This window comes from Odocoileus virginianus, chromosome 27, assembly GCF_023699985.2.
Source record: "Odocoileus virginianus isolate 20LAN1187 ecotype Illinois chromosome 27, Ovbor_1.2, whole genome shotgun sequence".
NCBI lineage: Eukaryota > Metazoa > Chordata > Mammalia > Artiodactyla > Cervidae > Odocoileus > Odocoileus virginianus.
Genome location: NC_069700.1, coordinates 20,982,509 through 20,997,861, shown reverse-complemented (window position 1 = coordinate 20,997,861; position 15,353 = coordinate 20,982,509). Strand labels below are relative to the sequence as shown.

The window sequence follows — 15,353 nt, the reverse complement described above, 5'->3', positions numbered from 1 at the left end:
CAGATACATCTTACTTTATGTTTTTCTCTTTTAAACTTTTTTATTTTGTGTTGGGGTATAGTCGATTAACAATGTTGTGATAGTTTCAGGTGAACTGCGAGGGGACTCAGCCATTCATATACAGGCATCCATTCTTCCCCACACTCCCCTCCCATCCAGGCTGCCACATAACATTGAGCAGGGTTCCACAGATATGTCCTACTTTTCACTGATGCTTTTGAAATCCCCCAGATATTCACGATGTAGAGAAAGAAATATTTTATTGTTGAATTCCAGGCCAGGCATTTTGATGGAACTGAAAAAATGAGATTTAAGGGCAAAGGACTGTTTGTATCCCTCAACTCCCCATATATTATGTTATGACCTTCAAATGTGTATTCTCTCTCTCTCACACATATGCACACACACACGCACATCTTAAGTTTCATTTGTGTACTATATTATATACATTAATATGTACTATAGTATTTTTATTCTATTCCATATTTTTATATTATTTTAGAATGCTAATTGTAGATCCACTACTTTTAAATGTTGAACATAAGCCCACTGAATTTATTTCAAGACTCACTGTTGAGTCATGTGTCATGACTGACAGTTTAAAAACTACAAGTTGTCTTAAAATAAGAGGAGAACCTAATATTTTGTGACCTTGGTCCTTTTGGTACTAATGTGAATTTGATTTAGTTATTTCAAGCGTGTTTTGCTTGCATAATTTTAGCTAGTAAATATTAAAACTTTACCATATTTACTAGTTGGTATTCATGGACCTTGTTTTGACCATGTCTTTGGTTAATATTTTTGCCTCTCAAGCAGACGTTTTTACAGGAGCCAGCAACATTTTAGATGCATTTTTCCAGAAATTCTAAAATGAGACTTCTAATTGTCAAAAATAGTTCATCAGCTTTCTTGTAAATCTCTGGTTTTATAGGAAAGAATACTAGTTTTTTTCAATCATTTAGACATTTTTTTTTTAACTTTCAATCAAGTTTATTTGCATTTTACAAATACACTGTGATTGTAAATGCTTTTTTTAAAATATAAACTTTATTTATTTGGAGGCTAATTACTTTACAATATTGTAGTGATTTTGCCATACATTGACATGGATCCACCATGGGTGTACATGTGTTCCCCATCCTGAACCCCCCTCCCACCTCCCTCCCCACCCCATCCCTCTGGGTCTTCCCAGTGCACCAGCCCTGAGCACTTGTCTCATGCATCCAACCTGGACTGGCGCTACTAATAGTGCCATCCTAGCATCCATGTCAAATCAACCTATTAGAGTCATTATTTTAGAGACTGTTTTAAGAACATATGAGAGGGCTATTTCATGCAAATTTATATTTAAATTATTTACAACATTTGTTACAAGTATCACTGCACCAATGGGATGAACTCAAAAGTGGCTGACTTCTTTCACCTTTTAAAGCTGTTTGAAAGGGGACGTTTTAGTAAGGTACGTCTTTAGAATGGGGATTTATTTTTTGGTCCACATGTACAGATATATTTGATCTACAATAAAATATAAGTATTTGAATTCAGAATCCCCTGAATGTAATACTAATCCCCTGAATGTAACTGTTTCCTTGTTACCCATATGCCTTCATTTAATGGAGTTTAAATATATAACTAATGGTTGTTTACAGCTTCTTTTATCCACTTTATTGCAAGCCTGAAGTTCTTCTTATTTCCCCTTGTTAATCACATTGCTATGACTTCTTCTTGGTCCACTCTGGTATCTATATTACCAGAGAGTTGTCATTCTCTGGAAAATTCAGATTAGAATTGCTTAACCCAATTTACTGATCTTCCTGAGATCTTGGGATAATCCCAGACTCTCTTAGAGTGGGAAAAATTCTATCTCTGGAAAGTATTCAAAGAATTTGGCCAATGTTATTGTCCTAGTTCTAATATCCTTGCTATATATTTATTATTTATGAATCACCAATTAACTGCCTCCCCTACATTTTACTCCAGAACAATCTTTGCAGTGTTGGTGGTGTTAAATATGAGGAGTCAGTTATGTAGTCATTCTTGCCCATCACTCCCACCTCACTTGAGGTTTTCCAAGATGGTCAAAGTTGCAGAGTGTGGCTGAAGGGAAGTTTTGTTTACCTGAGTGGGATGCTTTCCTGGGACAGTCTTGCTGAACTTGCGAAAGCTCACATAGCATCCTGAGGCAACACCAGGAGTTTGAAGCACAGTTTAAGTCCTTGAACGTAAATGCCTGGGCTTTCGGGTTGTCATGTATGCATGCATGCTAAGTTGCTTCAGTCCAACTCTGTGCGACCCTGTGGACTATAGCCCGCCAGGCTTCTCTGTCCATGGGATTCTCCAGGCAAGAATACTGGAGTGGGTTGCCATGCCCTCCTCTGGGGGTCTTCCTGACCCAGGGATCGAACCCTGTGTCTCTTGTATCTCCTGCATTGGCAGGCAGATTCTTTATCACTAGCGCCACTTGGGAAGCCCTTTCCAGTTTGTCGTGGCTAGAGGTCAAATTCTACTCATTAAAAAAGACCCTGATGCTGGGAAAGATTGAAGGCAGGAGGAGAAGGGGACAACTGAGGAGGAGATGGTTGGATGGCATCACCGGCTCAATGGACATGAGTTTGAGCAAACTCCAGGAGATAGTGAAGAACAGGGAAGCCTGGCGTGCTGCAGTCCATGGGGTCACAAAGAATTGGACACAACTAAGCAACTGAACAAACATATATATTTTAAAAAACAATATGGGGGGAGGGAAGGGTATAAATATCCATCAGCAAAAGAAAGGGGACCATTTACAAATATGTGTATGATTTCTATTCACTCTTTCAAATCTAAAACCTTTGTTGCTATTGCTTCCTTCTTTAGTTAAAAAGGAATCAGTAGGCGTCCAGACCCTATCCTGTACACCCACATCGTCACCCCCCATAATATCACTTTTGACATTTTGTCTGACTTTGGGTCAGTTGCTTAACCTGATTAAGCTTCAGTTTCCTAATATACAGATAAAGTTCATACTATCTGTAATGGTTAGGATAATGCTATCTGTTATAATAGTTAATTTCCAAATTTTCAGGGGCTTAACACAGGAGAAGCTTATTTCTCACTCTTGGCAGATGACATGAGTGTTCCTCCTCGGGACCCTTCCTTCCTCTCATAGTCTCATTTAGGGGCCAGAGTCCCTCTGCCTCTAGCTATGCCCTTCTCTTGCTTCTCAGAGCCCTGTGCATTCAGCTCACAATAAAGAAAGATCGGATGGTAAAAGGACACAGCTTCCTACCCGCTTGGCCAGGAAGCAGCCTACATTGCCGCTATCTATGTTCCATGACAACTAGTCCCATGAGCACACCTAATTCCAGAGGTGGGTGTGAGATATGCTGTAAAGTGTCGTGTCCCGAACCTTCTTAGCAGCAACTCTATAGTGTAAAAGAAAGGACAGACCCTGGACGGCCCAGCACCCCTTTCTTCCATAACATTGCCTTGTGTGTCTTTTGTAGCATTAAACCCATTTGCTAGATTAAACACCTGACGCCGTGCGGCACAGAGGCAGTTGTTAAAAATAAGTACCTGTCCTCTGGTTTTCCTCTCCCTAAACAACAGTATTACTTCATAGCAGAATTTACTCAGAATCATAAAACTTTAGCCCTGGAGGGAAATGGAAAACTGAGTAGTCCAAGGCGCTAAGTCATAGTATCACTGGTTACCAGTGTGCTTCTGGAGTCAAATAACCTTGTCTGAACCCACTTCTACCACTTACCACTTGCTAGCTGTGTCCTATAAGCAAAGACACACAGCCTCTATGAGCATCAGTGTTAAGGAGTGTTCAGGTCAGTTCAGCCACTCAGTCATGTCCAACTCTGCAGCCCCATGGACTGCAGCATGCCAGGCTTCCCTGTCCATCACCAAAAACAGTACTCTCCTCATAAAATGGTCATGGGAGTGAAATCTGAATGTTTGTAGAGTGGTTCCCAGGGTTTCCAGCACAAAGTAAGTGTCAATTAAATTTAGTGATCATTATTCTCAAATGTACCTAAGGAAGGTACAGTGAGATTCACCATTTTGCACAGGATCATGGGAACAGCAAGGAGGAGAATCCAGGTCTGGTTTGCAACATTACCATGTGTTTTCCACTCAGATTTATGTCAGTGATATAGATTGTGAACAGTTGCATTGCTGAACTACTTCTGAATTCAGCTATATATTTATAGTTATAGTTACAATGGTGTAACAGTATAACGAAGGAATAGAAAGAAGTTGGCCTGTTTTTCACCACGGATTGGACATCCCATGCTGGTAGGAATCCTGAGCACGTTTGTTGAGCTTTCTTGTACAACTTTTATTTGTTTATTTTTTAACATCCTGATATACCATCTGCTGCCACTTAATCCCTCAAAATTAGGATGACATTAAATCTTGGTTCTTTTCCACTTTTCTGGAATAATTATCAAAAGTACCTCTTGTCCTTTCAAGGGGATGCCAATCTAGTTAGACTATCTTATAAAATATTTTCTTTCCACTTCAGCCAAACCAACCAAAGATAGGAGAAAGGAGTGTTATCACTTGGTGCTGTGTCCCTTTTGTCTCTAATCCTGAGTCTGTACAATTGCATTTCCTAGAAAACAGGGGAAAGAACCATCAAGTTGACAATAAACTCTTTTCCTTTAAAAGAGATATTAGGGAGCAGATTTTTTTTTGGCTATAATTAGTCTATGGCTATTTAATTTAGGAAGAGGTATTGTTAACTACTTGAGGCTTCAAAACATCAAAATCCTTTGGTATCAGTAAAAATAAATGCACAGAGTATGTTCAGCATTGTTTGCTCTTCTCAGGGATTTTAGGACAAAGCTGATATTACCATGATACTCACACAGGTACTACAGTGGATTTCTCTGGGCATATGGAGCTTAAGGGTGACCTCCAGGGACTCCAGGGACCTCCACGGCATGTTTGTAGGTCTGAAAGGACCATCATCCTGATATAACGTCTCCACCACCCACTCCAGACATATTTCCACTTTAGTCCCTCCTCTGGGATAACAAGGTCTAGCTTTCTTCTAAAACTGTATATGATATTAAAGAAAGACCATAAATTGACTCCCTGTTATATTGTAACTGTTCTCACTGGTGCTCGTTTTGGTCGTATGATCAGCTAGAAAAGCCCAATCACTAGGGGACCCTGCTCTCCCCTTTTGCACACACTCTGGCATTGAGAAGTGTCTTTTCGGGCATAGTTTGGCATTCAGAGATGCCAGTGGAATTGGACTCAATAAGTAAATGCTAGTGCAGTCTATGTTAGTTATTTTAAGATCTTTCTTGGAAAATGGCTCTTTTTCAGACTAATAGGTATAATCTTATCTGTAAAGTTCTTATTCTAAGTCATGGAATAGTTTCTATCTGAGAGACTCTGCTTTGACTGTTGATAGATAACAGTCCGATATCCTTGTCTAATATTTGAGAACTAATATTTATCAGAATGGTCAATGATTGGTCTCAGCATCTTATAATATTATGCATAAACAGACACAATCTCAGAGGAATCTTCTTAAATTGTTTGCTTACTTCCTAACAGTACTCCTCTGACCTGCATCTTATGTTTCTTTCATTTTCAGGGACAAAGGTGTTTACATGTAGGGGTAGAGGAAATAGGCTGTTATTACACACATGCCTTTGTGTCTGACTGTGTGCTTGTGGGGTCCTTAGAGTCCTACTCCTATTCAGGCACAAAAAGTCAAGTTTATCTAAGCCTGTTTGGCTCAGTCCTGCCCCACCCCTTAGGTCCAACTTAGTACTCACTCTCATAAATCAGGATGCTCCCTTGAAAGTATGTCCCTGCATTACTTGCCTAAGTTTTTTTTTTTTCTATTTTCTATTATCCTCTCTTTCAAAGTTTATGCCAACTAATGTGCTTTTCAAACACTCTTGTTTCTGCTTATTTCCATTGTTTACATTTATCAAAATTTGTAGGTATTCTAATAAAATTGCAAACTGTATAATTCCTAGTAATGTCTAATGCCCATTGAATAGTCATGGAAATTTTGAAATTGCTTAGGTTTTAATTTACAACAAATATTTGAGTTTTGAATAAAACTTTCCAAGATCTAGGTCAGAGAGTAGTTTTGCTTTTAATTAATATGATTTTAAATAGATAATTTATGTAGATGGTAAAAACCCAAAAGTTACAAAAGAGTGAAGTAGCTTCTTTTAACTTTATCCTTCATTTAGTTCCCCTCCTGGAAGAAAGAAATGTTATTGGTTTCTCTGTTTTCTTCCAAGGAGATGTGTGTGTGTGTGTGTGTGTGTGTGTGTGTGCGCGCGCGCGCATAGCTTTGGTTTTCATTTTAAAAATTATAGCAATCTAAGCCAATGAGATTTTGCTCTATGTCTCAGGAAACTCAGACAGGGGCTCTGTATCAACCTAGTGCGGTGGGATGGGGAGGGAGATAGGAGGGAGGTTCAAGAGAGAGGGGACCTATGCACACCTATGGCTGATTCATGCTGATATTTGACAGAAAATAACAAAATTCTGTAGAGCAATTATCATTCAATTAAAAATAAATTATTTTTTAATAAATAAAAGAATTTATAGCAATCTTTGCATACTGTCCTACACATTTTTTCACACCTTATCTTAGTGCTCTTTTTATTTCAGTTTTTGCAAGTTGTTCATTCTTTTAAACATTCACAGTATTCCATTGTTTAAATGCATCATAAAGTATTTAACCAGTACTCCACTAGATATCATACAGGAGTTTTTAATCTTTGGCTCTTACAAATAGTGCTACAGTGAGCAAGCTCACATTTATATGAATAATTCTACAGATATGCAAGTACACCTATTCAGTGAATTCCTAAGAATGAGTTACAGGATCAAAAGATATTTGCATTTGTAGTTTTGGGAGATTATTGGAAGATTTTTCTTTACAGTTTTATCAGTGATGGAGGTAAGAAGCATCTATATGCTAGTACTTCCCTCTATACACTAGTCCATACCAGGTACTATCAATTTTTTGATCTTTGCTAATTTGATTGAAAAAAAAGAAACTCTATCTTTTATGAAAGAGATTGAGTATATTCTTAGGAGAATTTTATGAGCTTTTTTGTCCATTTACTTTGTACTGGTGGGGTATTTTTTGACGTTTCTCTCATTCCTTTGTACGTGCTCATTATATATAAGAAAAACAGGTTGTATGTCTTTGATATGAGCTGCAAAGCCTCTCCACCCCATCTCTGGTTTGTCTGTTTGCTATTATGACATTTTTTTGCTTACTTATTTGTTCAGGTCTATATCATGCAGAACTTTTTTATATTGATATAATCATATTTCTCATATATTTTATCCCATAGCTTTTAGTTTTTATTATAATACGTTGAAAGTCCTTTTTTTTATTCCAAGATTATAAAATATTTCTCCTACATTATCTTCTAATTACTTTGTGGGTCTATACTTTAAATCTTTGATCCATCTGGATGTTTTTTGTTGTTGGATGTATGATATAGATATAATTTTATTTGCTTTTTTGGCCCAGATGGCCAGCCAGTTGTCCCAACACCTTTTATTGATAATTCATTTTCCCCTACTGTTATGATAAGCAAGTTTTGTCTTACATTAGATCTCCTTATACAAATGTACTTTTTAATAGACCGATGACTTTTCCCCCCAAGAATGCTATCTCTCCGTTACCACCACATAGCCATTTTTATTTCTAGAGTGTGTACTGTGTTGGAACCAATGAGGCAGAATGCAGAGAACCCAGACAGACAGAGGTCTGTACAGTTTAATATTAACTCTGTAGCGACTGCTTTCTTTTGCAGAATCCTGGTTTTGGGGGAGGTGTAGAGTTCCTTCCCACTTGACGCTTTCCTTTCATCTTAGGACAGTAGTTCTCAACCTGACTTAAGAGGAGGTCGGGAGCTTTCAAAAAATGCAGATGCCCTGGCTCCAGAGATTAAATGATGTAGGATGAAACCCTGATGTGTGTATGGGTGAGTGTGTGTGTGTGTGTGTGCACTTGTATATACATGTATTAAACAGACTCCCCGGTTGTGGGAATAGCAAGGGTTGAAAAACACTACCTTTAAACTTACCTATTTTATTAAGTGGCTTCACTGATACAATGATATACTCAAGTGTTTTTTTATTTCATTCTTTCTAGCAATTCTCTTTTGCTCTAGTTTTTCATTTATATATTTTGTAAGGGGGCACCTCTCAAGACTGTTGTTACAATTAGCCAATAAAATATTTGAAAGCTTTTCCATTTAATACATGTTTACTAAGTACCTATTATGAATCAGATACTGCACTAAGTACAGGGCATGGAATGGGGAATAAAACTATCACTTTAAAAACAAAGTATTGGTATTGAAACAAAGTCATCATTAAATAGAGAAACTACCACCTTATGAGACCATATCTATAACCCAGGTTGTATGATATATAGTGTTACAGAATGCACTCCTTTTAGAATCGTTCTGGATGCCTATAACAAATACATTAAACTTGTCCTTCAGCTTTAGGATTTACTGCAGCTTGATGTTATAAGGTAACTTGCTTAATATAATATCTTACCCAGATTTGAAAATATTTTCAAGTTTGCTTTCCAATATGTACTTCTTGGAATAATCCCAGAGATAGATTTGAATGTATTATTTTCCATACATGTAGTTAAAATTGAAATCACAGATATGTGACTAGAATTTAACACATATGAATTATTGCTTTCATTGAATACTACTGAGTATTACAGTAAGAAGTTAAACCTAAATAGTTTCTAAGGCAGTGCAGTTAGTGACATTTGGTGAGAATTTCCAGTGAATAATAATGTAGAAGTATCCTTAGTACAAACTAGTTTTAGATATTTATTGATAGTTGTCTAAAATATATTTACCTCTAAAATACAGTCATTTTAAAGGAAGAAAAAAATCCTTAATGACTGGATAAAAGGTTGAAATCAGATGTGTTCATTTCTATTTTAAAACTACATTTAGATGTGAAGGAAAAGAATATATGTATATGTATGCCTGATTTCATGTTTGTTGTATGGGAGAAACTGACATGACACTGTAAAGCTATTATACTCCAATTTTTAAAAATCTTTGAAAAAGATGCATTTAGATCTACTTCAGGTAAAATAATGGGGAAACCCAGAATGTCAGGAAAATGAGCAATTCACTTTCTTCAGAAAACATTTTTCCATTAACTGTGCATTTCTGGACTGCATCAATAATTGCCATTTACATTTTTCCTAATATTTACCCTTAAGTTTGTTTTTGGCTTTTTTTTTTTCCTTTTTGCTTTTCATTGTGAAAAACAAATGCCCTGAAACCAAAGAGCAAATTCTCTCTTTATGTTCTTCCCATATTCTGTAACTTTGCTTGTACCAACTTTTGGAGAGAGATCCTCAATATGGGTCATCATCTGATGCTGCTCCTGCTGAAAAATCAAAAACCCTTAGTGGTTCCCCCCCCCCCTTTTTTTTCATTTATATTTATTATTGTTGGAGGCTAATTAAGTGGTTTTTGCCATACATTGACATGAATCAGCCATGGATTTACAGGTGTTCCCCATCCCGATCCCCAATCCCGCCTCCCTCCCCATCCCCTTGTTTGGAAGGGGAGGATGGCACTCCTTGGCCTAGAGAGCCTAACGCCTTGCACTGAGAATACTCTAAGCTCTCTTACTATCCCCATGTAACCTACTTCTAAAATGGTCATTCTTGCAATGGCATGAAATAACAATGGACGTATTTGCCAAAGTTACTGTGTTGCTTCAGTGGTGTAATAAAGGGGGTGGGCTGGTACTGGTTTATCAGGGGGCACAATGCATTGAAATAAAGGAAGAGATTAAATCCACTTTGGAAAACAGCCACGATGGGGCAGCCTGCCTCCTCGTGCCCAGAAATGAGGCAACAGCAGCCGTTTTTACTGCATGGAACATGGCCCTTCCGGGATCACTCTGTCACCCCAGGTTCCTGCACCTACTTGTTCACATGGATACTTCGTCCCCCCACAGAGACAGGGAAGCTTGTAGATCTTTATTGTTACCAATCAGTTGAATCCCCTAACGTCTTATTCACGTGCTTTTCTGCTCCCCATATTTCATTTTTCTTAAACCTGTTGACTCTATGATGCCTATGGAACAGGACTGAACTCTAGATTTGTCATGGTTCCTGAATGGTGTGTGTCATTTAACTCACAGACCCATTTAGTCATTCATTCTTGGGTTTTCACACCCAAAGCTTTGTGGCACAGTCTACACGTTTTAACTACACCTCAGAATGTCTTCACTTGCCACTTCTTTTGATATAGCATTGCTCTACATCCAGTAACAATGTTACCTCGCAAGCAGGAGAAAGCAGTAAACAGAAGTAAGGGAGAAAGGATCTGGCTGTCAGTGCAAATGTAAATAGCAGCTGTTCCATCCAAACCGTTTTTAAAACTTCCCCATGGTGAGAGCTTTGCATAAAATACTCCAGATCCCCAAGAATCAGGTTGTAGCACAAAATTTAAGAGACATGCTGCCGTTCCCCTGTATGCACTGTTTCACTCCTTCTCCTATTATACAAACAGTAGAGGGAAAGAATGTATTGTGCATATATCCATATATATATGTGTGTGTGTATCTATAATAGTCACTTAAATTTTTATTTAAATATCAATTTCTGTATGAATATTGCAATATGAAGACATATCAATTTATATAACTCGACTAGCTCTACAAGGATGAAGTTATGAAAGGTGTTTGTGTTAGTTACAGAATACTTCTGAGTCCTGAGGTCACATGAGTTTGTTCTCTGGTCAGGTGCTATAGCCATTCTTTGCTGGGTCAAGCTTTAAGATGTTTTACCTCACATTTGAAATTTCTTGAATTATCTCCCTGTGGTCATTTTCTTAGCAAAAGTCATCATCCTACATTGGGCATTACAAAGGGCATTACAATGTCCTTTTTTTTTTAAGATTTTTTTTTAATGTAGGCCATTTTTTAAGTCTTTATTGAATTTGTTACAATATTGCTCCTTTTATATTTGGTTTTTTGGTCATGAGGCATGTGGGATCCTGGTTCCCCCACCAGGAATCAAACTTGTACCCCTTGCATTAGAAGACAAGGTCTTAACCACTGGACCTCCAGGGACATCCCTACAATGTCCCTTTTAAAAAAATCTTTGTGCCTTTTCTTCTGTCAAATAACAACACATTCTCTTTCCTAATTGGTTAGGGTGATCAACTCCTGTGATAAGCTCTTTTAAAATATTGCTCATACCTTGAAGCTTTATCCAAAAGTGTGACCCTCCAATAATTAGCACTACCCAGACTAGTCAATATAGAGACCTTTTTTATCCAGTTTTGTCATCTTTCTATTTCAAATGGAGGAAAAATGATGTTTTCTACCACATGAAGAAGTCTTGACTTAAGACCTGCCGCTGCCTTGAAACAGACTTAGGGGAAAATCATGACTGGATCATTCACAAAGCATTATCTGACCTAGCATTTTACCACATTATTATATTTTTATATTAAATTAGACTCTTCCAAGGTCTAGAGCAGGGCTTTTTAGGTTTGAGGAAAGAAAAAAATTGTTTAAGACTCAGGGGATGAATGAAAAGGATGAATTGCAACATTGATGTCTCATAGTAGCATAAATAAAACTTAAACACACTTGTATAAATGCAAGTCTAATTTTGGTGTTAATATTTGTACACATTGAAGCTTCAAATCAGGGTATTAACTAATATCTGCATAGTGATAGTGGAGCTTTCCATAGGCTAAGTGTGCCTTTGGTGAAATGAACAAGGGCAGGAACCCTACCAATTTCCATTAGCTCTGTGGACATAAATCATGTAACTGCTGCTAAGTCACTTCAGTCGTGCAGTTAGTGTGTAACTAAACCATCATTAAAGAACCCTTCATCTTGTTCCTTCTTCTCCTTAAGACAGATAAGGAAAAACCTTTGAGATAGAAGCTCTTAGGGAAAAAAAATCCCACAAACTAATATTGAACATTATTATGTACATTTTTTACAACTAAAGATCCTAAGGGAAAAAAATGTATCTAAGAAAAATTTAAGGGATAAGTACTCTTGGGATTATATTTTTTCAGCTCTGTACTATCCTAAAATGTTTTCCTGTTTTCTGTTGTTGATAATTTTGGGGTCATTTTTATAAATATGAGCTTCCCAATCTGAAAGATTAATATTTCTCTTTTTTTCTAGAGAAAAAATTAGTAGCTTTACTAAGAGAAGTTTCATTGATAGTAGTTAGCCTATTATGCATATTTATCTATAAACTTTTCTTCCTTCTCTGTAGTGATATTAATCATTTTTATCTCTTCCTGGTATTGATTTATTGACTACTCTTTATTCTATGAATATAAAGCAGAATCAAATACATTGCTTTGGCCAATCACCAAACAAGTGTCATGAGGTTTGGTCATCAAACCTATTTTTTAATTTCTTCATGGCAAAATTTGATTGACTGTTTGGTCACCTTTCCATGAGTACCACCTTCTCCTCCTCTGAAAATTTTTTATCTCTAATATTCACTTGATACTTGTAATACAATATGATAACATTCATTATATGCTATATTAGTATAGTGTTAATGAACATGTACAGATTATAGATAATGCTTATATAGATGCAATATAACTTATGAAGTGCTACTAAGGTGTTTTCTGGGTTTATTGTTGCTGTGACTGCCATTATTGATATGATTGTCATCTTCCTAGAAACAGGGACAATCTTTGGTGTCCTTTTATACCCCCTTTATACCTACCTAGCACTGCACCTTGAGCAAAATAGGTGCTTAGTACATATGTAGCAAGAACTTGCTTTTTTAAAGTTTTAATGGTCAAGTCAAAATTGGCTTGATTGTGTTTTTAAAATACTGTTGTTTTCCAAACTGACGTCCGTGGCCAAATCCCACTTTGCCAATAAGTCATTTTACCATTTGTCTGAAAAGTTTGCTCAGGGTTCAGATTATATGAAAGAACAAACATTATTAATCATTATACTATATTTAAAAATATTATTATTTTTAATAATATACTGAAGAAGCACTTACATAGTGCTGAAAGGTACTGAGGCTCTCCATAAAGCCTGACATTGCTAGTACTCTAATTATGCAGTATGCTTTCTTTAGCAAGGTAATGTTATGAAATTGACACAATTTGATTATTTGCCTTTCCAAAGTGTTCCAAGTTCATTGAAAAATTATGTGGACTGTTTGTCAACGTTTTGATAGATCTCATGGAAAAGGCAGTGAAGTGAAAGTGAAAGTTGCTTAATCGTGTCTAGCTCTTTGTGACCCCATGGACCCCATGGAATTCCATGGAATTCTCCAGGCCAGATTACTGGAGTGGGTAGCCTTTCCCTTCTCCAGGGGATCTTCCCAACCCAGGGATCAAATCCAGGTCCCCCGCATTGCAGGTGGATTCTTTACCAGCTGAGCCACAAGGAAGCTATTAAGGAAGCCACAAGGGAAGATATCATGGAAAAGATACCTGAATATTTCAGCTACATTGAGAATAAGTTATAGGTTGAGCAGCAACAAAATGCCATGCCCATAGAGCTTTTGCCCAGGGCATTAAGATGTAGGATCTCTGATGTCCTTCTGGTCTAATGGTCAGAGCCTCGTGGGGAGTCAGAACTGCTTGACTGTGTTTCCAGTTTTCCTCCTACAATTTTCCACATACCCCTGCCTGGTAAGTAGCTTCTGTTTCTGTTTCTTCACCACCCCTGCAAAGCTCCTTTCCTCCTGGATTTTTACAATGAATAGGAAAAATGATCCATTTGACCCACAGCCAGGAATGAGGCTTGAGGAAAGAGAAGGTGTTCCTCTTGTTGAGTGTGGACATCAGTGAGAAACTGACTTTTTCTGTCTGCCAACAGGCGAGGCGTTACACTTGGCTCGAGATTTTGGCTACACTTGTGAAACAGAGTTTCCAGCCAAAGCAGTAGGAGAACATCTTGCCAGACAACATATGGAACAGAAAGAACAGACAGCAAGAAAAAAGATGATCCTAGCCACCAAGTAAGCAGAGTGGGGGAGTCTCTATGTGCCTTCATCCTGTTTTTTCATTTTCTTTGAATGAGGGAAAACAGTCTGGAAAACACCCATTCTCTAAAACAAGAGGGTCTCACACACCAGCAGCTAGATGTATTAAACAAGGACCTCCTCAGCATGATACCCCTAGCAAGATTTGCCAGTTGTGTTAGTGATGGAGCTACCATTGACCCTGATGAAAGTTCTTAGAAAACCTCTTCAGAAAAACGGGAACTCTTAGGAGAAAAATGTGTTTAGAAGATGCAAGTTCCAGGCAGATAGGCCAGTTAGTTGGTATTAAATATGTAATTTGGCCTAAGCCACTCACTGTGCCATAGTAAATGAGGATAAAGATCTGAAACAGTAGAAGTGTTCAGGGAGTGTGACAAAAATTCAGGACCCAGATGCATGAGAGGTAATGGAGATTTCTGGGATCCAGGATTGGCGTCAGTGCCCCCATTTTTTTCCTGAATATGATTAAGCAAATGATCCCTGTACTGCCCCAGCTTTCATGTGATACTGTCAAAATGAAAAAGACAGAATATATGAGAACTTCTGCAAGTTGCAAAAGCTCAATTAAAATATGAATTAAGATAATGAAACAAATGAGGCTGAAAGGAGGAAGCTTGCATAAGATGATTCCATATTCCCTCAAACTTGAAAACTTTTTGATAATTAAAGAAAGAACTACCATTTACTGTGTGAAAACCCAGTAGGAGTACTGCTTAAGTACTGTTTAAGTACTTAAGTACTGCTCAAGTCACATTCAGATTTTTAGTCCAAAATCTTTCAAGTGATGGCTGATTCTTGCTCTGTTCCCTTTACTAAAATAAGTTATTGCTACATATAGACAATTAATAGTCTTGTTTAATTTCTTACCTCTATGGTCAGGTTTTAGAACTAATAGTTCCAGCTGATTAACTTATCGTTTATAAATTAGTTTCTTATTTGGGGGAAACTTCTAAAGAGAAAGTATATGGTAGATAGTGTTAGAAACATTGCTTCAAAAAATTACCTTATGATATGTTGGCTAAAATGTAAATCAGCTCAAAATGCATAAAACAAAAACTAAATATTCCTCCTTCTACCCCCATCCAATGTAAGATAGGTCTTTTTTAAAATTTAAGGTTGTATATGGGATACCCAACAGGCTTGCCCAAGAAATGCAAACCCCTCATGTGGTGTTTGTGCTGCTCATGTCTGCCACTGCTTGGGTTTCAGATATATTTATTTATTGCTTTTCTGAGAGTGCTAGATAGTTCTCTCATCTTGCCCCCAGAGAGAAGCGAAACATAAGATAGGGCAAAAGAAAAGACAAAACAAGGAGATA

At 37.3% G+C, this 15,353-nt stretch overlaps 1 protein-coding gene across 1 annotated transcript in view; it reads left to right on the top strand.

The window, feature by feature from the left end:
• TFAP2D (transcription factor AP-2 delta) overlaps positions 1–15,353 on the top strand; it is a 58,285-nt gene that overhangs the window by 17,884 nt on the left and 25,048 nt on the right. The window contains exon 5 of the mRNA XM_020885419.2: positions 13,870–14,011. Coding sequence (XP_020741078.2) covers positions 13,870–14,011 — 142 coding nt within the window. The remainder of the gene's footprint in view (positions 1–13,869; positions 14,012–15,353) is intronic.